This window comes from Epinephelus lanceolatus, chromosome 14 (genome assembly GCF_041903045.1).
Source record: "Epinephelus lanceolatus isolate andai-2023 chromosome 14, ASM4190304v1, whole genome shotgun sequence".
Taxonomy (NCBI): Eukaryota; Metazoa; Chordata; class Actinopteri; order Perciformes; family Serranidae; genus Epinephelus; species Epinephelus lanceolatus.
Window position 1 is genome coordinate 42,361,410 of NC_135747.1, and position 26,600 is coordinate 42,388,009.

At 42.9% G+C, this 26,600-nt stretch overlaps 1 protein-coding gene across 1 annotated transcript in view; it reads right to left on the reverse strand.

The window, feature by feature from the left end:
* Positions 1-25,953, reverse strand: part of plcl1 (phospholipase C like 1) — a 141,911-nt gene extending 115,958 nt beyond the window's left edge. Inside the window, exon 1 of the mRNA XM_033617600.2 lies at positions 24,945-25,953. Coding sequence (XP_033473491.1) covers positions 24,945-25,130 — 186 coding nt within the window. The 5' untranslated portion in view covers positions 25,131-25,953. The remainder of the gene's footprint in view (positions 1-24,944) is intronic.
* Positions 25,954-26,600: the final 647 nt, after the last annotated feature.

Genomic DNA, 26,600 nt, shown 5'->3' on the forward strand with positions numbered 1-26,600 from the left:
GACAGAAGACTCTGTCTGTCACTGTCTCTGTATCTAACGCTGAACAAAAATGAGCCCCCTTGCGTCAAAAGGGGCCAGTTAAAATGGCTCGGGTATCAGATCAGGATCCCCTGGACGCCTGCCTGAAGAGGTTTTCCGGGCACATCCAACTGATAGGAGGCCCTGGGGCAGACCCAGAACACACTGGAGGGATTATATATCTCATCTGGCCTGGGAACGCCCCGGGGTCCCCCAGGAGGAGCTGGAAAGCGTCGCTGGGGAGATGGACGTCTGGAATACTCTGCTCAGCCTGCTGCCCCATGACCCGGCACAGGATAAGCAGATGAACATGGATGAATGAATCCATGGTCAGAATTGTAAATAAAGCCTTTAAAGCAACACTGTTCAACTTTTATACCTTAACAACAGCTTCAAGATCATTTTGATGGTGATGGTGATAGGGAGTATGGCGCCTCCTCCTGTGCCCCGAACTCCTGTTCTTGCACCACATAACTTTGGTGAACAGGGATGGGAATCAAAAACTGGTTCTAGTTTGGATCCAGTTCCAAATTTCCCAATCCATTGTAATGGACCACTTCTGCACTGTGTAACAGCAGTAACAGAAAGTTTGCTGAACCAGCAGGCAGTCGAGGCTATCCAGGACCAGCCACCCAGCACAGGGGTTTGCACTGGCTGCATTAGCCGCTAACTGAAGGTCCATATCTACGACAGTACCACTCTGAAACTGATAGGCTAATACACCAGCGCTGCCGAGGCGCGTCAAGTGATGTGCATCCAGTGCTGCCCCTCGCGCACACTGGACGCTTTGCACTGCAGCTCGTCAACAGCCATGCAACCACGCAAAGTTATCATTACTTTTACTGAAAGATCTGTACTTCCTTCACCTCTGCATTAGCTTGAAATCATGTGTGGACAGCCTTAATAAGAGTCAATTTCTCACTTGAAGCAGTGACTTGCCAGGAAGTATCTTTTTGGTCATTGTCTTTATAATGACGGGATTGTGGGTTGTTTAGCTCGGGATATTTCTCGACCTCAACAATGAGTCTCTCCTCATCTAGTCTCCATCACACACGAGACACAGCAATAGCTACAGAGTTCTCTTTATACATCAGCGGTGAGGAGAGGAGTCGAGCTGCCAGAGGAGCAGAGAAGAAGCTGCTACGGGAGCTGGTGTGTTCAAGCAGAGCGCAAGCTGGGGAAAATGCATCTTATTCTGGAGGTGGCTGGGCTGGAAATAGGACAGTGGCATGAAATGCTGCTGGGTGCTGTGTCCAGGAGCGCTGACGCTTGTGTAGCCATCGCTGGTGTGGGGTCGTACATTGAAAATAATAACATGCTGGTGTGTTATGGCCTTGAAGGATCCCCAGTCTTTGCAAAATCAGACTTTAGTCTTTTAAAAGTCTTTTCAAAATCTTTTAGTGTACGGTCGGCATCACTTGATCAAATATGAAGTTTGAGGTTCAGGATAAATGTGTGTTTTGTTTTGTCTTGTTTTTGTTTTTGTTTCTTTTGTTTTGTTTAAGTTAGTTTTGTCGCTCAGATTGTGGATCCCCATCTTGTTGATGTGAGAGGTGCATCTTGACGGATTTAAATAGAATCTTATTTTAAGAAAAAAAAGAATCCAGTGCTCGAGGTGGAAACAGGGAACTATTTTGTTCACAGCGTGAAACCAGAGTCACACAGAGGGCTGAGGAGTTTATAAAGTGTATAATGGATCGTAGAGGGAGAAAAACAACTGCGGGGAAACAGCAACACTGAGACAAAAAAGGAAGACAGCAAAGATGAAATGTTATTATTTTGGGTAGAAACAGACCTTCAACAGCAGCAGAGTCATTTCATATTGGAATGCACTGATATAGAGTCAATATATTGCTGTGGGAGGATGCACACCAGCTGTATTGCTTCTTTTGTTTGTCTATTTCCAGTCTACCTTTCCTGCTCCTCCACAGGATGATTCACAGCGATTTGAGCCTTCAGAAGCACCTGACTGTCCTTCTCCACTCGTGTGTCTCACACACTCTGAATCCACCAGCCCTCCACGTCATTATCATTTTCCTCTTTTCTCTCGCTCTCCAGCAATTTGTTCTGCAAGGCTGAATAAATGGGATGAAATAAGAGAAAGAAAGAGACTGAGAGCGCTGGTGTGATAAATGTAATAATTTCTGGAGGGATTTCTTCAAAAAAGTCTTTCCGAATGTATCACGAACTGAAACTGAAAAAAAAAAACTCTTTGGGGAGGTGAGATGATAAAATGTTGGACATGAGCAGAAAATTAGTAGGAGGACGTTTTACCTGAGGTTTTAATTCACTTTTACCACGAGCTCATTTTATATTAAAACATGTACATATATGAATTTGTTTAAGAGCGTCTCTCTGGTGTCTTATCAATGCAAATCTCTGCTTCATTTTAATAACATCTGCACATATGAAAACCTCAGGGCATGTTTCAGCAGGAGACGTTTGCTGTCACTCGTCTTTGAACAACTTCCACAAAATAACATAGTCCATCACAGTGAAATAAGAAGTCTTCATTTATTTCCGTCAAACTTCTGCTTTTATTTCACTGTGTTCATATCAGTGCCGCCTCACATTTCACTCAGCTTCCTGTCAATCATCTGACACCCACAAAGACTTTATTTGTCAAGATAAATTGACTTTTACTGCATCACAAGCTGCTGTCATCTCCCAGACATTGTGATGTTCTCGGATTAATAATTAAATGTAACTGTAAAATAACTGCCCACAGCCAACTTAAATTTGATTCCTAAAATTATCTTTTTATGGCACATGTTCTGCTCAATATGAATCTCAATTTAAAATGTTATTACAAAAGAGAGAATACATATAGTTACAGCATGGGCGTCATTAGTCCAACTACTGCTTTGATTTGACCAGACATATGTCAGAATAATATGGCACGTTTATTTTTAAGTAAACTGAAAGAAATTTGCTTTGTTTTGTTTCTAACTTGCAAAGTGAGGAATTATTCACACGTCAAAAATGTCTTTACTTAAAGAAGTATTTTACTGCTGGAAAGATTGTCCTGTCATAAAACTGGGCCGTCCAAAGAAAGACACAAATACTTTTGATGATATACGACCAGAGAAAACCGACAACTTCTTGAATGCACTGCGCCGCACTGCACCAATAAACCCTCCTACTGGTGGGTCATGTAATGTGAACTCCGTCTGTTTAGCCACAGGAAACAATATGGCAGCCAGCTGGCAACAAACAGTCTCAAATTACAGCAAAACAGTAAGCTAAAATTATTCCGACGAGAAATAGGCAATATTGTCACAGAGCGATTCATAATTTATCAGCATTGCCTTGTTTTACCGTTCAATCTGAGTTTGGTTGGCAGGTTTGAGGGGAAGGGAACTCATTTATAAAGACGTGTAGGCACAAAATGAGGCCTGAGAGAGGCGTACGCCACTTCACACGCAAAAGTTGTGATGTATGAAAACAGACTTGATGGGAGAAACTTTGACCCATGCTAACAGACATTTTGGAGACGGGAAATCGGCGGTGGAGATGGTGAGGTAGAAGCCTGATTGTTTGGCTTTTGTTCATTTGTACATTTTTAGTATGGATCCTACACATAGTTTTAAACATGAGGCCCCAGGTCTCTGTCTCGATCTGCCTCCATACTCTTCGCCAACACGAAAATGCAGAAGCACAATGTTTAGTTTGAGCAACAGCCCTAGAGCCAGCGAAAATATGCCAGATGATGTGGAATGCATCATTCAGCACATTACTCACTCATTCATGCACACACACACACACACACACACACACACACACACACACACACAGTAGAAAATGGAGCCTTAATGCACAGATCAAGAACAGCAGGTATATTCATTTGGACTGACAGGTCAGCAGGTGTGAGGCACCGCTTCACAACAGTGAATGAGTCTTAACTAGGAACTTAAAGTATGATATTTATGAAGGCCATGTCATAAGTACCAATTAAAAAGCAAGTTGCAGACTCTTACTTTGGACAGCTTTGTTCAACTGAGCAAGCAGCTGAGTTTACAGACAGCAGAAGCATCATCGGATCTGTCGCTGTGCACGCTGCAGACACATGGTTCTGCAATTTTCATTAAAGGAAACAAATTTGTTGCTCATTTCTCTCATTTCAGAGACTTTCCTTATTTTCTCTTTTATATATTACTCTTGCCCTTAAATGACGCTAAAGTAATTTAATGAAAGCACGCAATATTTCTTATCCGATTACTCGATTAATCACCAGAACAATTGCTAGAATACTTGATTACTAACAGAATCAACAGCTGCAGCCCTACAGCCTATTAAAGAGCCTAATATTGTGGATCTATACGATATGTCTTGAAGTTAAATGTGCTGCCAAATTTCTGCAAATGACATTGGAGAGGTCTCATGATGGTGACATGAACATTAAGTTCACAGCCGACAGCTCTGGTGGACATCCCTGCATTCAGCATACCAACGGCACGCTCCCTGACACTCATGACATCTGTGTCATTGTGTCATGTGATTAAACTGCACATTTAAGAGTGACCTTTCATTGTGACCATCCTGAGACACACCTGTGCAGTAATGATGCCGTTTAATCAGCCACACCTGTCAGGAGGATGGATTGTCTCGGAGAAAGAGACACATTTGCTCCCAAAACATAGATCTATTCAGTGCATAAAATAAGTCTCAGATCTTTAATCTGCAAAACATGGGAGTAAAAACAAAGGTGTTGTGTTCAAAGTATTGTTCAGTATGTAATAATCTGAACTGATGTGCTCTTATTATCACTACATCTCCAGCAGTGCAGAGCAGCCTCTTCTCTGCAGCCTCAGTATTACGGTACCACAATCCTTTTGAAGGACGCCACCTGCTCAGCAGCAAACTGCACACGGACACAGTGAGCTGGTGAGCACAGTGGAGCACTTAGCTGCTTAAGAGAAAAGATATTTCCCTCAGGAGTCGGTGCAGAGTGAATTAAATTCACCAGGTAGCCTGAAACACGACTCTGAATACCTGCTGGGTGTCTGCAAACACATTAACAATCAACCTGTTTGCTGGAAACTGAAGTGGGAATAATTGTTTACACATTTCGCATGGTGGTAATTGTAATGGTTAACGTTTGTACGCATGTTCGGATTGAATTTTAGTATTCATCGTATTTTAAACTTGTAATTTCATCAGCTGTATCAGTGTTAGTGTCTTCCTGCTTCCTCTGACTGCAGACGGGAATTAGTGAGTAGATAAAATCTGGAACAATACATCTCTCCTTAATGATTTCTGCACATGAGCCCTGACAAAATAAATAAATAAACTTAAAAGGTGATGATATGTTAATGTTGTGTTTACAGCTGTTTGTGCCGCCCCCAAGTGGCCAATTCCTTTTGATGAATGCAGCTTTAAGAACCAGGAGTGATTAAAACAAATACACTCATTAATATCACACACACACAAACACACTAATTACAGCGCTGAATAAAGGACGCTCTCCTCTGGATTTACACTGCACGCACACACACACACACACACACACACACACAAGCACACGGGACTAATTTCCACAGGATTCAGAGAGATGTTCAAACACATACACACAGTTTTTGGGGTGAGGAAGCGGGCGGGAGGAGGGAGGGATTAGAGGGGTAGTTTGTCATGGGTCCTGTATGTGGTTGCCATGGCAGCAGGTGTGTGCGGTGCCAGGGATCTCCGCTGGTCCCAGTGAAGTCACAGCAGCCGAGTCTGGCAGCCGCACAACATTCCTGCTCTCTAAAAGAGCTGAAACATGCCCTGCTCACTACACACACACACACACACACACACACACACACACACACACACACATTCACACATTCACATGGACTAGTCCACACACACACACACACACACACACACACACACATGCACATGTTCATGACTCACTGGCTTCTCAAACACACAAACACACACAAGCTACCTGAAGTCTGTTTATTGTAAAAGATGACAGCAACAAACACTGTAAGTACATAACACACACACACACACACACACACACACACACATAACTAGGCTTTCTGGTAAATCAGGACACACCCATTAGCATTATAAACCTGCGAGTCAGCTGGAGTGGACACAGTGTGTAATTATGAAGCTCTGCCGCAGACAGATAACAACATGGAGAGGCTTTAACTTCTTTTAAACTCGATGTTCGGTCTGAATTCACTTTAAAAATTGTGGTAACATGAACATTTTCTCCTTAAAAAAACCCTTAAACCAGTCCATCTGACATGAGCTGGTCTGAGACCAGTTGTCCAGGACTTCACATCATGATAACATCATTAGGGACATTCCTGCACTGCCGGCCGGCAAAATAAAACAGGAGAGATAAAATGCCTCGACATGATTCTCCACAACATGTTTCTCTCCAGTGGGATCAGGGAAAACACTTTGGCTGTTCTGTACTTTTCTGTTGTCCATATAGGGGTTCATGTTCCCCTCAGCCCCGCCCACACACAAACTTTATAAACACAAAAAGTTTATTTTAATAGAATCTATAAGGGCTTTTCCACTGGCTATTTGGGGTACAGTGAGTCACACCACGCCATGTTGGTTTGTGTTTCCAGAACCAGTTTGAACGTGCTGACTTTAACTTTAACAACGGATGAAAGTTTCGCACAAGGTGAGGGCGTATTGATTTTTAGACACAAAAAAATTAGCCTTGGTGTGCAAAAGCCTTTAGAGACTGTACATAACTCGTACAGACATGTAGGCCTACCTAAACCCTCGACTGGTTTTGTGTTTCCACCGCGGACAGGACTCTGCATTAAGTGTAGGCGAGGTTGTTTCCTCTTCATCAACAATGCAAAGGAATGTCTGCACCTTGTTGACTGTCCAAAGACCAGGGTTGCACGCCGACATTTTCAGAACAAAAAAAGAACAGACTGGAGTGTTGTAATCGATGGGATGTTTAAAAATACCAGGTTTGTACTTGACTTGCACCGATTACAATTTTTTGGGCCGATACCAATTTCCAGAGTGTTGGATGGCTGATTCTGATTTCATTTTTTTCAAACCACTTTACAGCACACAAGATATTGCAATATTTTCTATCTTTGCTTTGTTTTAATCAAGATACAACCAGCTCTTAATCATTTTTAACAAACAAACACAAACAGTGACACAGGTTCAGAAACATTTTCCTTTTTGCTCAAATATAACTTCAGGTACATTATTAAAATAAAAAAGTAAAAAAGGCATACATAAATAAAAACATAGATAAATAAAATAATAATTCTTGGTGTATAGCATTTGTGGGTAATTTCTTGAATAGACAAAAAAGTAAAAATATCTCCTGTGGAAAATTCACACAGGTCTTCAGGAAACGCCCACCAGTAAGCGCGCGGACACACGCCTCGTCAGTTTCAAGCGGCACAGTGCAGCAGTGAGAGCTCTGCAGTTCAGTTTAACACCTTTCTCCTTCTCTCTTTTGATGTGTGCGTGAATGATTAAGGTGAGAAGCAGCCCATGTTTCACTTCCTCACATCGCCCAAGCCGTGAGTTGCACATGTGTGCATGTGCGCTGCTGATGTTACACAATGTCAATCACGCAGCACGGCGGAAATTTGACCAGCATTTTAAATTGGCATATTTTAGACTGACCGGCCCGTCGCAGGTGATGGCCGATCACGTGAAAACCGACCCGATTCCGAGCACTGCTGATAAATCGGTGCAAGTCTAGTTTGTAGCATTCTGTGCTTGGTGACTAAGCATGTCAATTCTCTGTTGACCAATCAACGGACTGTGGTGTGTGTAGCTCCACCTTTTAGTATCGGATCAGAGTGCTGGGTAACAAAATAACTGTACAGGATGGAGGGAACTATTGGTACAGCTACAACTGTTGACAAACAAAAGAGAATGTGCAACGAACTGAAATGGACTGACCTGGACTGCCTGGCGGAAATGGTTTTTTTACAAAGAGATATTCAGATAAATTTCACTGATACTTTCTGCTGTGATGTGGCTTTAACATGGCTGCTGGTTCACTAATAAACACCTGTAATCTGTGGGTGAAAGACACACACACAGGTACCACAGAAGAAGACCAGTGGGGGTGTGAGGAGTGGGTTTCAAACCAGCAAATTGTGATGTGAAAACGGTCTCTGTTACATCACCCAGGATCTGTGTGTGTGTGTGTGTGTGTGTGTGTGTGTGTGTGTGTGTGTGTGTTGCCCTCTAGGCTGAAGCCCAAAACAGCAAAACAACCCGACATGCAGTCTCTAGAGTTTTCCCCCGATCTATCCACCCTGAGGTTAACACCACGCACTGCTGAGCTCACACACACACACACACACACACACACACACACACTGCAAACTGCATCTGCCTGGATGACTCTCCTCGTTTCTCTTCCTCTCTCTTCCTTTTTCAGTATCTCCCGTCACGTCGAGCCCTCTGCGCCTCACTTTCCTACAACCTGTCGAACCACATTCGGCGTCTCTCTTCAGCTGTCTGCTCTGGAGATGCTCTCTCTCTGCTTCCAGAAATGAAATGTCATCCTCTTCTTTGTCTTCCAGCGCGTTCAGAGAGGAACCGACAGTGATAGAAAGGCAAGACAGCCAGCAGAGCGGTTGAAACAGGAAGTGATTTGTAGATATAACCGTCCTTGCCACAGTCACCCTGGCAGCCGCTCAGCTTTTAAACTAGTTTGTGTTTTCAGTTATTCAAAATCGAAAATCCTCTTTTATGTTTTGGTGTTTTAATTCCAGCACTGGAAACCTTGCCGCCCGCAGAGTGAAGGTCACTCTTTAAATCCCACACCATTCGTATTAACTCTAATGACGGACATCAACACTCTCCCACATGCACTGAGTCTCTCTCTCTGTTCTTCTGTCTCTCACACTCATTTCCTACACACACCCTCAAAGAAATACGTACAAGTCTTCATGTTTGTCATCTGGTAAAACTATTAAAGTCCAATTAAGATTACAAGTATTTCTCTGCAGCAGCACACAGGACTGTTTTGTGAACCACGTCCTCTTTTGAAAAAAACATTGTGTGATATTTATGCAAATTGTTTGGTTTCCATGACGCATTTAGCAGCTTCCCTGATAAAGGACCTCTCTGAATAAAGTCTGTCATATCATACAGCAGCAACATCACTGTTCTATTATCTGCTGAATGCAAGTTTTCACATTTACAACAATCACCAGAAAAAATTGTACGTTTCTGCGGATACGTTACATTTGCACGTTATCATGTAGCAAATATTTTGAAACTTTATGTTTCAGCAACACTGTGGTTAACGTGTGGTGAGGTTTAGGCACAAAAACAACATTACATAGTTCCAAAAATATCATGTTTTGGCTTAAAATACCAAGTTTTGGGGGCACAATGCAGACAGGAAACGCAGCGATGTCTCTGTAAAAAAAACATCTGCCTTTTGTGGCACTACACCTGCAAGAAACGCAGCAATCTCTTGGTAAAAAGCAACTGTTTTTGACGGCACAATCCTGGTAGGAAGGCAGTGATGTCTCTGTAAAAAACAACCATTTTTGTGGCAATATCGCCGCACAAAACGCAGCGATCTCTTGGTTAACAAACAGCCACTTTTTAAGGCACAATCCTGGCAGGAAACACACTGAAGTCTCAGTAAAAAAATAACCACTTTTCATGGCACTACTGCAAGAAACGCAGCAATCTCTCGGTAAAAAGCAACCGCTTCATGGCACAATCCTGGTAGGAGAGCAGCAATGTCGGTACAAAACAACCTTTTTAATGTCACTACTCTGGCAGGAAAAGCAGCAATGACACTGTAAAAAAACAACCGCTTTTCATGGCACAATCCCCAATGGAAAAACAGTGACAGGACTTAAAAACAACCTGTTCAGTGGCTAAAAGCCGCTGAAAGTGCAGCAATGACTCTGAAAAACAATCAGTTTTGTTGTTTGTTGGTCTTGAACAGTGATCTGCAGCTTGGTAAGCATCGCACCTACGTGTCACGCCATCCACGATCCCCCCTACCTGCCAATGACAAAGTCAGCTCTTATACTATGTCACCTTAGAAACTCATATGAAACATACAAATGTAACGTATTCATGGTTTGCAGAAATATACAGCACCAACAATACTTCTCGAGACTGGGCTGGAAATGTGTCTCTGTAAACGAAACACAAGTCAAAAGTCAATAATTATATGTCATTGATATTTACTATTAAAAATATGAAAATACATCTAAAAAATATGTGAAATGTTCATTAAATATAAAGTCGTATAGTCACACCAGCAGCCAGACAGGATCCCACCACACAGATTTAAACAACAATCCAAATCAGCGTCATCACTGACGTCCTCTTATCTCCAGGCATGGACACACATCTTATGTTGCATCTGAGCTCACTGAATAAACTTCCGAACAAACATCCACCAGTGAAAATCTCAGCTAATGTCACCTGCAGCTAATTAGGCAGCCTGCTTCTGCACATTAAAGCAGCCTAAAAATGTGATTGCGAAAGTCAAACTTGGCGGGTTTAAATGCTAAATGATGTGGTTCCTATTCTTCCACACTGCTGATAATAAAATGTCCTCTGCCCTCAGCTCGTACGCCACCACAGTTTCTTCTTTCTGCCCCTCCAGGAGCTGTCAATCAAACACACACAAAAGCCAACTCAGAGGCTCTGAGGCCAAAGGAACATTTCTGATCTATCTCTGAGACCATTTACCTTCCTTTCAACGACAAAAGAAACTGTGGCAACACATGAGAAAATCGCTCTGACATCACTGGTGACTGAACAAAAGAGACATCCTAGGGTTTCAGCTGAACTTAGAGAAAAGCAAGACTTATTTAGCATTATTAGCTCAGAAGCTAAAAACAAAATCCAATTTGCTGTTAAAGTCTTATATTAACAAAGTCTGCATGAAATGAAATGTATCACAAATTCCTTGTGCAGGTCAGAGAAATCTGCCCCACAGTTCTTCCTCCACTCTCATGTGAGGTCCTGCAGACAGAATCACAAAATAAAATAATGAGATGCTGATAAGATTTCTTGCAGAGCTCCGATTGGTTCTTCACTTAAAAGCCAGGTGATATGTGTAATCACTTAATCACTCTGTGCAAACGTGTCACACACGAGGCTCAGCTGAGGCACGTATGATTACGTAATGTCACTTTCCATCAACCAGAAAACACTTGTTTTGCACTCGTGGCTGTTTGGAAATGTCTCGTGTTTAAGCAGAACTCTGAGGCATCAAGTTTTCTGCAGGAGAAAGTCCTCTCACGTTACAAACATCACATCACTGGTTTAAGTTACAAGGAACTAGCTTTTATTACTTTAAAGCCACTAGTTTTCAAATCTAGCATGTTGGTGGATGGTAAAATATTGTGTGTCTGGGGGTCAACATGGATCTAATGCAATATATACAGAATGGGGTGCACAAGAACTGTTCATTCATTTTCATTCATTTTCCGTAACTGCTTATCCTGTTGGGGTCACAGGGGGTGGAGTCTATCCCAGCTGACACTGGGTGAGAGGCAGGGTTCACCCTGGACAGGTCACCAGACTATCACAGGGCTGACACATAGAGACAGACAACCATTCACACTCACATTCACACCTACGGACAATTTAGAGTCACCAATTAACTTGCATGTCTTTGGACTGTGGGAGGAAGCTGGAGCACCTGGAGGAAACCCACGCTGACACAGGGAGAACATGCAAACTTGAACCAGAAACCCTCTTGCTGTGAGGCAACAATGCTAACCACTGTACCACCATGTCGCTGATAAATTGGCTAAATTGGACAGGATGATATAGATATAGGATATTAGCTTCTTCAGATATCGTTAGGGGTGAGTCATATCATCTCGTTTACAATTATACCAGCATAATTCTTAATATGAATATAAAAAATTAATATCATAATACTTGCGGTATTTCGGCTTGTTGACATATTGACGTCACACTGTTACCCACGGCAACAACAAGCATGGCTGAAAGTGAAATTATCAGGGACTCCTTGTTGGTTCCAAAAAGAGGAGCAGCTTCAGTAGTGTGGAAGAAACTATGGCGTCCTGACTGTTTTACTTCTCTTAGCGCTCAGAGGGAACTCAGTCAGCGGCTCCTCTGGCAGCAGCACAGCGTCTCTCCCTCTCCTCTCTCACCGTGTCATCAAGTGATTTTGTCTTAAATAGGGATGGGTACCGAGTTCGGTACTTTTATTGGTACCGACCGAATTCAGCCGGTAATCCCGAGTATCGATTCACGTAAAATCAAATGGTACCGCATTTCGGTACCTGAACACATCCAAGGGACTTCGAGAGTGGAGGAGTGACGTTTTCACTGCCTATCATGAATGCAGCATTGTACGCACGAGAGCGTGATCACATCAGTGGCAGCTATCAACAAAGCAGCATGGCTGAGAGAAAGAGGTCAAAGGTGTGGCTCCATATCTCAAAGTTTGATGCAGACTACGCTCGCTGCAGTATTTGCAACGCAAGGCCAGCTACTGAAATACCTCAAACCTGAGGAAGCACCTGGTCAAGCACAAGGTGTTTTTAAAGGCTGACGACTGCACAGTATTTGATAGCCTGAAAGTTAAGGCTACTTCTCCCGGCGTTAGCACACCTGCAGCTAGCGGCTCGTTGTCATCTGCAGCCAGCATCGGGGCAGAAGAAGTGGGATTAACATTCGATGATAACGATGGTGATTAAGCGGGGCATCAGCTACATCGGTTCCAGGTAATTAATAAGCTTAGTGTTTAAGATGATTGGGCTTTGTTCTGGTCATTCTAACGTTAGCTTCGCATTTTAACTTGCCTTAGTTATCATTATCAGCTCGGTTCCTCGTATTCTCTAACTTTAACGTTACATTCCCCCATACACATTTTTCCCAGAGGGGAAAGAGGAGGAATAGGAGGTAGTAGGAGTGGGTTTATTTTGTGCAATAAAAAGAACTGCTGCATAGTCAATTATATAGGCTACCTTTTGATATAATGTTACAAACAGTGTTAAATGTTGTTTTATCCTGTTTGATATTGAGAAATAAATGTTAGTTTTGACAAAAAAAAAAAATTCTAAATGAAATATCTTTTATTACCACACATATATGCAAAAAAAGTACCGAAAACAGGTACCGTTGCGTAGCGGTACCGATTCCCAGGTACCAGGTATCGGTACCGTATCGGTTCAAATTTGAAAGGTTCCCTAGTCTTAAACCTTTGGTGATGTAAACCTATGTGACGCTCACGGCTCGATGAAAAACTACATATATCAGCTTCAAAAATCCACATCTGCTGTCTGGATCTGTGTCTATTTTAGTGTGTGTATGAAGTCCAAAACACACTGGCGGCACTCCACTCCGCCAGGTGGCAGCAATGTGACTAGCTGGTTGCCAACCACGAATTAGAACAAAAGACGAGGAAGAAGACGCAGGAAGAGAAAAAAAACTAGGGATAGACCGATATGGATTTTTTAGGGCCGATGCCGATACCGATTTTTTTCCATCACCCTTAGCCGATGACCGATTATGGACTGCCGATTTTCAATATTTGGGGCCGATACTGCTTTTGCTCCCTCAATTTACATCAAAAAAATGACACAATGATAACAAATATTACAGGTCTCAAGTTTAAAATAAGAAACATTTATTGAACAGTAAAAAAATACTAAAACAAGATGGAAAGTTGAGGTAGAACAGGTAGAATATTATTATTATTATTATGCATTCAAATAAAAAAAGAGTTCAGTGCTCTTAAATCTTCCAGTAATGTCTTTATAAAATAAACAAATATTTAAGCTGAAGCATAAATAAAACAACAACTACTGTACACAGTAGGATTCGCTGCATGTGCGCTGCAGGGTCTTCCGGCAACACAGAGCTGCCCGTGGATGCCTGTCTGTAAATCATGCCAGGGAAAAATAAATCCGCGAACCCACACGCGTATCGGCCGATGCCGATACAAGTAAAAAAACTCAAATATCGGCTGGCCAATGTATCGGTCTGTCCTTAAAAAAACACACAACGCAGGATGACCACGACAACCAGACAACAACGGTACCAATGTGAGTTGCTTATCAGGTTGCTGACACTGGAAAATAGGACAATAGCGAGAAGTGCCGCGGCGTCACGTTGACGCACCACCAGTGTGGGTTTGTAAATACAGAATATTGGGGGCGTCTGTTTTGACGCGCGTCATACGGTGCCGCTGTGTTTTGGCCTTAACAGTGTCTAACAAAGAGTGTGCAGAGAGCAACACACACACACACGCACACACTTTGCAGGTTTCATTCAGTGAATTCTTTTCAGCCCTTTAATGAAACACGATAAGCAGCTTAAAACACCAACAAAGGCACAACAAGGTTGGTTTTCCTATTTGGTAGCAAACTCCTTATTACTGTAGCTACACTTTAAATGATCTGACGAGGACAGCTGGATGTTTGTCTGTGGCTTTATGATTTGAAGATGAAGCCCGTAACCTTCAGCATCCTCAAAACAAGGTGCTCTAATCATGCATGATGAAGTTGTTTCACCTTCTTGTTCTGCAATGAAAATGTCTGTCATTAAATATTTTTCATGTGTCACATCATTTTGTTTGTAATAATTTATCGTTTATAGACTTTTACTCAGACTGATTACAGTTTCATTTGGTGCCATTTAAGACTGACTAAACTTTACTAACCAGCACTTTAAGTTGGTTTATTTGACTTGTTGAATCAGATGAAAGTTTTTTTTCTATTGGAACATTTTTTGTTTTGATTGTTTGAGGGACAGTGGAATAATAATTCACTGCTTTTAAGTCATGTGGGTTGTGTGTGTGCATACAGTAAGATAAGAAATACAGGTCTCATTCTTAAAGGGACAGTTCACTCTAAAACCAAAGGTACATAGCTTCCCTCTCACCTGTAGAGTTATTTATCAGTCTAGAGAGTTTTGGTGTGAGTTGCAGAGTGTTGGAGATGTCTGCCTTCTCTCCAATATAATATGTAGTTTTGATTTCTGACAGTAAAGTTTCCAACAAATTTACTTTTTTAGATGCACGTCTGATGTGCTGAAGAGGAGGGAGCAGGAAACCTTACAGCTGATGCACAGTAAATACATAACCTCCAAAGGAATGCTGTCGATTTGCTTTGAGGCTCCACTTTGTGCTGTTTTTGTAACGACTTGTGTAACATTGTGAGGTGTTTCAGAGCCACATGTGCTCCGTCTCTGTTGCAGTCACACACATTAAACTCCTGACCAGCAGCTGTGATGAGGTGGTGTGTGTTCCCGGAGAGATGTGGCACCAGTTGCAGAATGATACTGGGAGACAGAGGGCCCTCAGTGGCCCTAATTGCTTTGCATGCACACACACGATACATTGTCATTTCTCTTGACCGGTTTCCAGGAGCACGTTGTAAACAAATCATTGTTCGCTTCTCGGCACAGCAGGAGGAGCGGGCCGGAGAATTAGAGCGAATGCAACAAAGTGAGAACAATAACGCAGAGAAGAACAACAGGAAACATCAAAGACGTACCGAATGAAAGACTGGAGGAAAAACAGGGATTGGAAAAGACAAAAGAAAAGACAATGCAGAGTTGGAGACGCAGAGCGAGGAGTGCAGATGGGAGAGGAGAAGGAGGCAGAGCGGGATAAGAGAGCCACATGGCACCCTGACTGAGAGGGGACAGAAATAAACTCCTATCGAACATAAGCAGGGCTCCCACTGTGGCCCTCATATCAAATTCCATGACTTTTCCATGACTTTCCATCATGGAGCGCAGGCACGTCTGTGCACTTTCTTTTTTTAAACTTTTATGGTCTGCTAGGCTGTTCCTCAGCTCATGATGAGTTATAAGGAGATCACCAGCCTGTTTTATAATACAGCTGAAATCAGTTGGGCGTTGGTTCGCCACCGTCTTCTAACTGACATGTCTCAACAAAAAGAGGAAGAATATATAAACATATATTATAGAAAATCATGCAACTTTCTCCCGCGAATCCTCGGACTGACTTCACCTTTTCATTCTTTAATTTTATATGTGTCCTCCTTTCGCAAAGATAAGTCCTTCTGCATCAGAAAGTTAGGAACTGAATCATGAGCATTTCTCACATTATCTTTGGCTAATGGACGTTTCATCGTCATTTACAAGTATGCCAGAGTTATCTCTTCTTCTTTGCTGCTCTGGTGGTAGTTAACACAGTACAAGGTGAAAAGGGCGGGTGAAAGGGTTACATGTATTTATTTTATTGTCTGTTTATCTGTCTTAATTTTTTTCATTTATTTTCTTGATACTTTTATTTATTTCAGATATGTTGTTTTGGTACCTGTGCTGTATCACTTACCTGATGTTTTCTACATGTTTACTTTGTCAATAAAAAAAATGAAAGCAATTGTTTTGTCATATCGACCAACACCGATGACGCGCCAATATTATCGTGCATCCCCACGATAAATCCTAGAGGTTTTAGTAATCCTCTGATTTTTCATTTTGCGCCACCAACAGGTTAAAGGTTTCACTCACATATCACATATCTCAGGTGTAGCTACACGAATTGGCGACAAAATTCTGAACTGAATTAAGGGATTAATTGTACGATTTGAACATAATGTGATGCACTTAATATGAATTCAGGGTTTCCCACACATTCATTCATTTGTCTTTCGACCACAAAATTCGAATCAGTTCATCCTTGGACGTTTGTGCCAAATTTGAAGAAATTCCCTCAAGGTGCTCTTGAAATATCGCATTCAAAATAATCGGACAGACGGACAACCCAAAACATTATGTCTCCAGCCACAGCAGTCGCCGACACTGAGGCATTAAAATGTTGTGAACATGTTGACTTTTCTTTGTTCGATCCCGCCTTCAAACCCATGATTCAAACACATCGTATGACACTACACCTTTCAGGGATGACATATAAATGATAATTAATAAGTGTCTGAAATTTCACTGCTGAGTAAACTCCAGTCTGTTATGAAAGAAGTGAATGAGTGAATGAGAGGGCGATTTTGGACACATCTTTGGATGCTCTTTTAAGCACATGCATGGATGCATACAGGTGTGCAAAATTAATGTAATCATAAAAGTTAAAATGTGAGTAAGACCTCTGCGTCCTCCTCGTCCACTGATGTCCACACTGCAACAAAGAGTCCTGTGAAGTGACTCATGAGACGGATTTCAATAATCCAACATAATGCATCTATTCCCACTTCAATTCTCAGAAATCTTTAACATTGAGGAAATCCAGTGACCACCTGAAACCCTGCAGAAATACTAAACACAGTCTGGCAGTCAAACTGGCCTCTGCTCTCCAAACGCAGCAGCACAGGAGAGACAGTGTCCTTCAGCACTCCAACAACGAGCAGTCAGGCTGCACACCGGCCTGTCAGAGAGACGCCCAACCATGCCTCCCCCTGAGCCTCATCCTGGAAAACCTGTGTCTGTCCATGTGTGTGTGTGTGTGTGTGTGTGTGTGTGCTGTCATTCGACTGTTAATCCCGCGCCGCTCTCCCCTCCCAGGCCTGACTGACTGGCGTGTCTGCCGCTGAGCTGCGTGTTTGCCTTCTGGCCCGTTACACAGTAATGCTGTAAGCTAATCGTTTGTGGTTTACTGGGGGAAAATTAATAAACCAGCCTGAGCACTAATGTATTTAACTTGATTGAGATTAACGTCCCTTTAACTCACTCTTTAAACGTGATGGAGCGGCGCTCTGACAGCGGCTCCGGGTGACTGGAATAATAATGCATGAATGAGTGAAAACGAGCCTGGATGGTGGGGGAGGGATCCTCAAACAGCAACAGATTTTTAATTTAGTTTTGCGTGAAATGCTATTACATTCAAATGGAAGAAATGCCTTAGTCTCACTGCTGTACTCTATTAAAAGATACTCTAGGTTTCAACCAATTTCATAACTTAATTTGCATTAGCTGCAGAGAAAACGATAGTGTTGAAGTCATGATAATTCATCCCATTCTGTTTTGCTTTACCCGACTTAAGGAGTACCAGCAGGCTCTTCTCTAAAGCCAGCCAAGCACATAGAATTATTTTCTTATTAAACTGTAGACGAAGGAAGAGTTATTTCTGGCACTGAGGGTCAGGAGATGACCGCCCGTTGGAGCTTTTTCAAGGGTTGGGTGGACGTGAGACTCTCCCAGATGAATCATCAGTACAAGAGATGAACAACGCTGAAAAAATCTGGTTCTTTGATTCAAAATGACACAAGATGTGTGATAATGTGGCAGCTCTGAGCATTAACTTTTTATAACAAGAGCCCTCTGAGGGCTGAATGGTCGGGGCCAGCACCAAATAACCAGTTAAATTCGACCTTTGTTGCATGTCATATCATCTTACTCTCATTTCCTGTTTGTCTCGTTCTACACTATCAGCGGTACAATACAGATGCCAAAAACTCCTTCAGCTCTGTAACAAAGTGTTTTTCAGACAATCCAAAAAGTTTTAAAATGATTATTCAGCTTTAAAAGTAGGAACATTTTCTCAACCCATATTCAACAATCTGCAGATTCTTTTTCCCATTAATAGATTCGTCATTTAGACCATTTAATGTTAAGAAAATACTGAAACTAAAAAAGTGCACTCAGTCAACCCATCCTCACTGTGACCTCGTCACATGTCCACGTTTGGTCATGGACTTTCCACGTCCACATCTGACGTCCAAGGTACCCTGGGTGTGTTGGTTGTTGATGTTCTGGGACGCCATGTCAACTTCAGCCTAGTGTTGTCACGATACCAAAATCTTTGTTTCGGTACCAATACCAATATGAATTTCGATACTTTTCGATACTCTTAGGTACTTTTCCTAAGGAAAAGTCCTTTTGGATACAAACCTTTAGAACAATAAATAGTAGGGGTGTAACGGTACCAAAAAAATCATGGTTCAGTAAGTACCTCGGTACGGACGTCACGGTTTGGTAACTCAAATGTTCCACCAAGTTTGTGTTGTCTCGTGTTGTCTCCCTTTGTGAGGCAGACTTTCTCTTGTCTTTTTTCACGTGCGCCAGCTGCGAATGTTGATACAGGTGTTGTCATACACACCACTTGCGCAATCTGTGCTCCAATAGGAACAAGAAAGGTGTTTATGTGCATAATTGAGTAAAATAAATTAACTAAATTAATGAATTGAATCAATTTCAAAGTACTGGTATTTTCCAAATGCAGTATAGTACCGTTTGGCATACTCTAGTACCGCGGTACTATTTTAGTACCGGTATACCGTGCAACACTACTTCAGCCTGTTACATGCATTGTCTGTTTTCAAAATACACTTCTGTTTTCACAGGAAATGTACAGTTTGCATACAGTCTCTTTCAAAATAAAAGCACTATGTTGATACAACACCACGCCATGATTGTTTTTCCTTCAACAACAAACACACATTGTTAGGTTTGGCTTTAGAATCTTACGGGATGCGAATACCGAATGTATCTCAAATAACCATAGACACCCACTAATCTTCGAACTAGAGATGCAAGATATTGGATTTTTTCCTGATTTGTAACAACATATTTGGCCAATAACCGATATCAGTATATCCACTTTTGTCCCCACCTAATGTTAGTGATCATCAAGTCTCTTCTGTAGTGGAATTAACATCACATTATACATACATACTCTTGGGAAAAAAAAGATTTAACTGCCTGCTCACTTACTTACTTCAGGTAGAAACACCAATGTCAAGGAAAAATGAGCAAATCAAAAATCCTCAGACAAAACGCTCCACTTATAAAACGCTCCTACAGTGTGGTAAGGTGCTGTCTGGGAACAAAACCAGGTCACAGGCAGACTGCTGAGAGCTGCGTCTGATAGGACTGTCCCACCCAGCCGCCTTATAGTCAAGATGGCGAGAAACTAACAAAAACAGGGACTAATTCATCTCATCATGTGCCTAAATTTAGTGGAGCATAGCTAGGGTTGCAACAGTAGAAGATTTTCATGGTATGATAACTGTGTCAGCATTTTTGGTATTACAGAATTTATCATTATCAGTCAGAGTGAGCCTTAAAGGGATAAAAACAGAAGGGTTCTTGTTGGTTGTGCAAATGTTTTATTACTATAATTGTAACCTGAAACCATTTTGTTAATGGAAGTTTGTGTAAAACCCCTTAGAAAATAACTTGAATAAAGGAAAGATTCTCCATCCAGTTGCATTTTTATTCAATATGTTAGATTAGCAAATGTACACGATATGATAACCATCAACTTCTATATCACAGTATATGGTGTATCACTGCAACCCTAATCATAACATATTAAGAATATGGAATAATTTGCAAATGCTTTGGTTCTAAACGAGCCCAAACTTTTCGATGGATGTCAGTTTCTGAGCCACAATGAAGGCCAAAATGTGGCACTAAGGCTTGGTGTTTGTAGCAGAGACGATGTCCAGAAAACTTGCAGCCTTTGCCGGCCAGTTGAGAGGAGTCAGCTGTCAGTGGCGTATAAAACATCAATAAAACAGGTTTTCCAATGATTGTGAATCACAACAGCCATGAGAGGTCATTGAGCATATGGTCATAAATGTGCACACAAAATATGAGGCTGACTGGTCCAGTAGTTTGTGAGACAGAAACACATGCTCGAACACACATCACCAAATGCATAATCTCCTTCATGCTTACAGCTGGCGGAGATATAAATGACGTCCAAAGTTTCTCAGATGCCACAGTTACATCTTCAATTTGCTTGTTCTGTCTATTAAACTCTCTAAAAATGCAGCAAAGTATCACATTATAGAAGCTGGAAACAGAAAATGTTTGCTTGAAAAAATGACAATCAATTATGAAACTATTAATTGCAGGTACATTTTCTGTCAATGGACTGATCGATCGATTGTTGCAGCTCTGTCACCAACTTTAGAAACGCGAGGATTTCACATCTATGATCCATCAGATCTGAGCTAAACCAATCTTCTCTATTTTCGCAAACTTCTGCTTCAGATACGACAGGAATGTGTGTGTGCAGGTACAGAAACTACACGTTCATCAGTTAAACCATATGAAGATGTGAAGATCTCAAAGTTTCCAAAGATCAAATATGTCAGGAAATGATGCTCGAAACATCTGGAATAGTTAGTTAACATATTTCACTCCACGTAAACATCAATAACAAAGAATAAAAACAGGCCGAGAGTCTCACTGCTGCTGCTGCTGCTGCTGCTGATGATGATGATGATGATGATGATGATGATGATGATGATCACCATTACCTACACACAGGCTCTTGAGCTGAGGATGTAATTACTGCATCCATGCAACAGCTTCAGAGCTTGCAGACAGAACAAGGACTTAATTGCTTGCATGTGTGTGTGTGTTTTGATGGGGTGAGCTGAACAAACAGGGGGGTGTGTGTGTGTGCAGACGGTAACATGGTATGTGTGGCCGTCTTGGACACATGTGAATGTGTGTTGTCGTAGTAACGTGAGTCGTGCGGGAGCTCACCTCGCCTTTTCCCTTTATTTAGACTGGTACCAGCAAAAAAATCCACTTAAACAAAGACGTCTGCAGGTTTCAGCGACAGAGAGGCGTGTGTCAGACCTGTGTGTGCAAACACAGTGAGGTTCGATATATCGATATATCCAATTTTCTCCCACCTAATTTTAGTGATCATACTCTTATGGTGAGTATGGAAAAAAATCAAACATTGTTTGTCTGCAAAATATTCAAAAAATGTCAAAATAATCTGTTTAAATTGCTTATTTTATCCGACCAGCAGCTCAAATCCCCCAAAATATTCAGTTTACAACCATCAACAGGCAGAATATCCTCACATATTCTGCTTTAAAATGACTGAAACAATTATTCTACTATCAATAGCTGCCGGTTTATCGACTAATCGTTGCATTTCACTGAGGACTGTCAGTCTTAACCAGTTAATAATAATCTGACATATTTGGGAGGTCTCTGAGAGGTATTGATACCCATCTCAGCTGTCTGTCACAGCTGATCGCGCCTGTCACTGACATCACTCCTCTCATCTGTCCATCCTTTCATCCACTTCCTCCCCAGCAGCAGTCAAAGGACTCTCTGTTCAGCTGGATCTTCCAGATGGGGCTCGCTGTTCTGTCTTATGGCGCTCCGATACAGTACGGACCAGAGGCTGGCAGAAATCGCCGCCTCCTCTGCGACTTTACCGCTGACATGACATACGGAGCGTGATGTCAGCATCACATGTGAGAAGGTCATAAAGAGTCCGTCCTATAACGTCCTCCCCGGGCTGATTTCTGACACAGGTGACACAGAACCTGAGGTGGAGCGGAGATGTAGGATAATTAAAAGATAATGATCCCCTAACATGATCCTCACTTCTACGCTTGGTGCCTTCAAGGGGCTCGCTGACCTGCAACCTGAGCACAGGTGAGGGTGGAAAAGCATGACATCACCATGACATCGGCCAGTAGGTCAGTAGGTGAGGGGTCTTTGCAGCAGTGGTGGAAAGTAATTAAGTACATTTACTCAAGTGCTACACTGTTCTCTGCTACTTCATATGTCCATGTTTGGAGGGAATTACTGTATTTCTTACTCCACTACATTTATTTGTCAGCAGTAGATATTTTATGACCTAAAACAACATGTGATGAGCTCATAAACCTGTGGTTTCCCGCCCTTTTTGGCTCGTGCCCCCCTTATAAAGAAAGCTGCGTGTATTTGGGAACAACTTTATGATGACCATGAGAGATGTTTCGCCTCTGAATTCCTCAGATGGCGTCATTTAAACAACCAAACAACAAAATAACGGCACTCACTGAATGAACGCTGATGATGGCTTCACGCTGAAACATGTTTGTTTTCTGTCCACAATTAAAATACAAAAGAAGATGGATCTTTGAGTGCCGTTGTTTTGTTTGTTTAGTCTTTATCGCAACTGTGCACCCGACATTATCTTGAGATTTTGAGTTGTGCGCACTGTTTCTAAGTACCAGTTTGTCATTAAAACAACAGTCTGAGGCTCGTAGCGGTAAAATGCTCCATTATTTCACAAATAACAGCAAAATATGAATATAAATATTTGCTGTTCTTCTTCTTTTCTGCTCCATAAATTAATCAATCATCTCATGACTCCTCAGATTGATCTGGTGACCCTCTGAAGGGGCCCAACTTTTAAACTGGGAATTTAAATATCTAACAGTACATTAAGTAATTAAATCTAGCTCCACCTTGTCCAGCTACAAATGCTGCTAACACACTGATGCATCAGTAGTAAATATACAATATGTAATGTTCTGCTGCTCCCTCAAGACGGAGCATCTCTGCGGTCAGTTAGGGTTGTTTTAGTTTTACTGCTTTTAATCACCTGATCTGTTTGTTTTAGAGAGGAAGAGACGTCTGTGGATAATTCAGCTCCAGGTAAAAACCTCCTGAACATGTGGATCAGAAACAAGGTGAGCACACATCAAGTTATCAGAGAAAAAGGGTGAACAAACAATAGCATGTTGTGGTCGAACAGCCGCCTCAGACACGTCAAACAGTGGAGAAACACTGATTTGTAACATGAAACTGCTTTACTGTATTTTACCGGTTTAAACCACCAGGTCAGGTTGTTTTGGAGAGGAGGAGACCTCTGCGGATAATTCAGCTCCTGGTAAAAACCTCCTGAACACTGAAGGAATTCTTACCGGGAGAAGTTTTAGCTGGTTGCAACCTGCACTCCTCACCACTAGACGCCACTAAATCCTCTGAAATCTTGAATCCAAATGTCCAGACCTCACCACACTTGCAAACTCACAGACTTTGCAGGCGTGTTCCCGGGAAGTCTGGGCGTGCTTAGGGCTCCAAATCCATAATTCATCTGGTCACAAGGGGCCTAAAGTGGACTTTCTGCAGACTGCTAGAGAGTCTGCTTGGGGTGCAGACTTCACTGATTTACCTGCCGACAATTCACTGCAACACTTTTTCCCAACAGCCAACTAAAAAACAAAACGTGTGTTTGTGTACAACAGTAACTGTAGCCTGTTACAACTCTAAAGAATTTGAAACATGTAGGCCAGAAATAATCTGAATAGTCTGAGCGCCTGCCGCGTCTATGTGGAAAACAATGAAATTGGGGGACGTGGGTGTACGGCCCCCTGTCAGCAGCTTGTGGTCTCTAACCTCACAGACCTTACGTGATGACAGTGAACTCATCACAGTATGTACAACAGAAGTCAGAGGACTCAGTCCACAAGTCCACAGGGTGGACATTTGGACGCAGCAACACGCTGGACCTTTAAGTAAAGGATCTGAGCCCTTCCTCCAGCCCAGAGCATGGGTACTCATATTGTTAAGACAAATGTACACCCTGATGAAGTTCACCCACAGTGTGAGGCATCTCTAATAATCCCACACAACTATTGTTCATATACAGACTTTCTTACCATCATATTTAATCCTTATAAATATGTTAAAGCCTCATTCTTAGAGGGGAAACTAAACCTCAGGGAGCTTCTAGCTGCATGCTACAGTGAGTGTATACAGCAGCAGTTTAGTGTGACACAGAAGTCAGAAGTTGTGTGTCACCTCGCTCAGCTATCCTATCATCTGAGAATGTGGTATGGCTACTTTGAAACGCAGTCAGAGGACGAAGACGGAGATTGAGGAATTTGAAATTACGCACATGTGACGCGCGTAAAAGGACGCGAAATGAGGGATTACTGACGGACAGGTGGCTGCTGTCACACGCGCGTCAAACCTCAGTGTGGCCTCGGAGCTCAGGAGTGCACTGTGGCCGTGCAGGAAGATTAAAGACCTGATGCTTGTCTGCACAAAGCAAAGCAAAACTACTACTGATCATTTCACCCACTGACAGAGATCATTCACTTGTTGACACATTTCACAGCATCACAATAAACGCGTTGTCTCCTGAGGAGCTGTGTGACACCAGTATCTGGCCATCTTGGACCCAACGGACACAAACAGCTCTTGATGTTTCCATCATATTCTCCTGGTTTATAAGTAAATGGAGCAAACACAGCTGCAGGAAAGAGCATGAGAGGTTTCTTTACCTTGATGATGCTGCTCCGGCGCGGTGCCGCCTTCACCGAATCCAGGAGGATGGTGTCGGTGTCCTGGCCGCCACCTCCACCGGGGAGGATGACACCGCTCCGCCGGCCGCGGGACGCTCTCGGCGGGATGCAGTCCTGCGCTCCGTCGCTGTACAGCCCGTCTCCATATCCATCACGCTCAGACATGTCGATGAGTAGAGAGAGGCTGGGCTCGATTTGAAACACCGGGGGACGAAAATTAATCAAGTCGTCGGATCTGACCCGAATAAAGTTTGACTCTGCTGCGCGTGGATGCCATTTAATGGAGAAATGGTTTTTCCTGAAGCATCAGCCGCTCGGCAGCAGCTCTCTCTCTCACTCACACACACACACACACACACACACCGGAGCAAACTAATCAGTTCAGTTTGGTTAATTATGGGCAGATTGTCATAGTCACAGAGCAGCGAACCGTGCTGACTTCAGGCTGAGCTCATCTCCACAGTCCATGCTCCACTCACAGACCCGCAGCTCAAATCAAAGCATCACACACAGGTACTGTACATGGACTTGGATGAAAACTGGACTGGTGCGCTCCCCGGATGCGCGCAACAAGTCTTCACCGTGCCCAGTCTTGCCGCTTTGCCTCGAGGCGGTGAAGACACCCCCTTTCTGTGCACCAGAAAAACGCACAAAGCCTCAGTGCGTGACGAGAAACGGCGAAAGCGAGACGAGGTGTTGGTGTGAAGAAATGTTTGACAACAATCCAGCGTTTGGCTCCGAGGCGACACGAAACCCTACTCCTCCTCCTCCTCTCCCCCAAAACACTGCGATGTCAAAGTGCAAAAAAGGAGCGAAGTTGCGCTTCCGTTTGCGGCGAGAAAAGAGAAGACGCGTTCACGTGTCAGCGTGGAGCGCACTGCTCTGACTCAACACAGCGTCCAGGACCGTCTTGGTTTGACTCAACAGCAACAACAGCCGACTTTTGACGAGAATAGGGAACACAATTGACAGTCGCACCGCCTCTAACCCGCCACCCCTCCCGTCATGTTTCCACCGGGCTCCTCCCACATGCCGCCCGAGATCAGGAGTGACGCGCGGGGCAGCCAATGCGCCGCGCCGCTGGGAGATTTGGAGGCGCTGATTGGTGCAGGGTCGAGTCCAGAGCCTCCTTATCGCTTTTACAGACAATGTACCAGGCACTGGGAGCACTGGGAGAATTGGAGGAGAGCCCAGGTACAATAAAAACCCCAGGGAACAGGAGCAGCTAATGGATACTGTTTGATTTTAATTTTTACCAGAGTTTCTATTTTTAATACTATGTCTTAAAAATGATGAGAAACAAATTCAGATTCACGTTGGAAATCTGTGTTTGGCTTCTCCCCGACTAACATGTGGGGCCCATGTGGGTTGCAAATGGGCTGAAAAATGCGCCCTATATGGGACTGTCCACAGGCTCCCTTCTGGCCCCATGGCATTTGCCCACATGGATAGATTTACCCAAGTTGGCCTCAGATAAGATGCCCATTTCAAACCCATACCCACTCAGTACTCAGGAGGCCCCAGAGTGACCCACGTGGAGCCTGTTTGGGCAAACCCAGCCGTATGGGCAATGGGCATGGGGCCAAAATGGAACCTGTGAAAAGTCCCATATAGGGTCAATTTTTCAGCCCATTT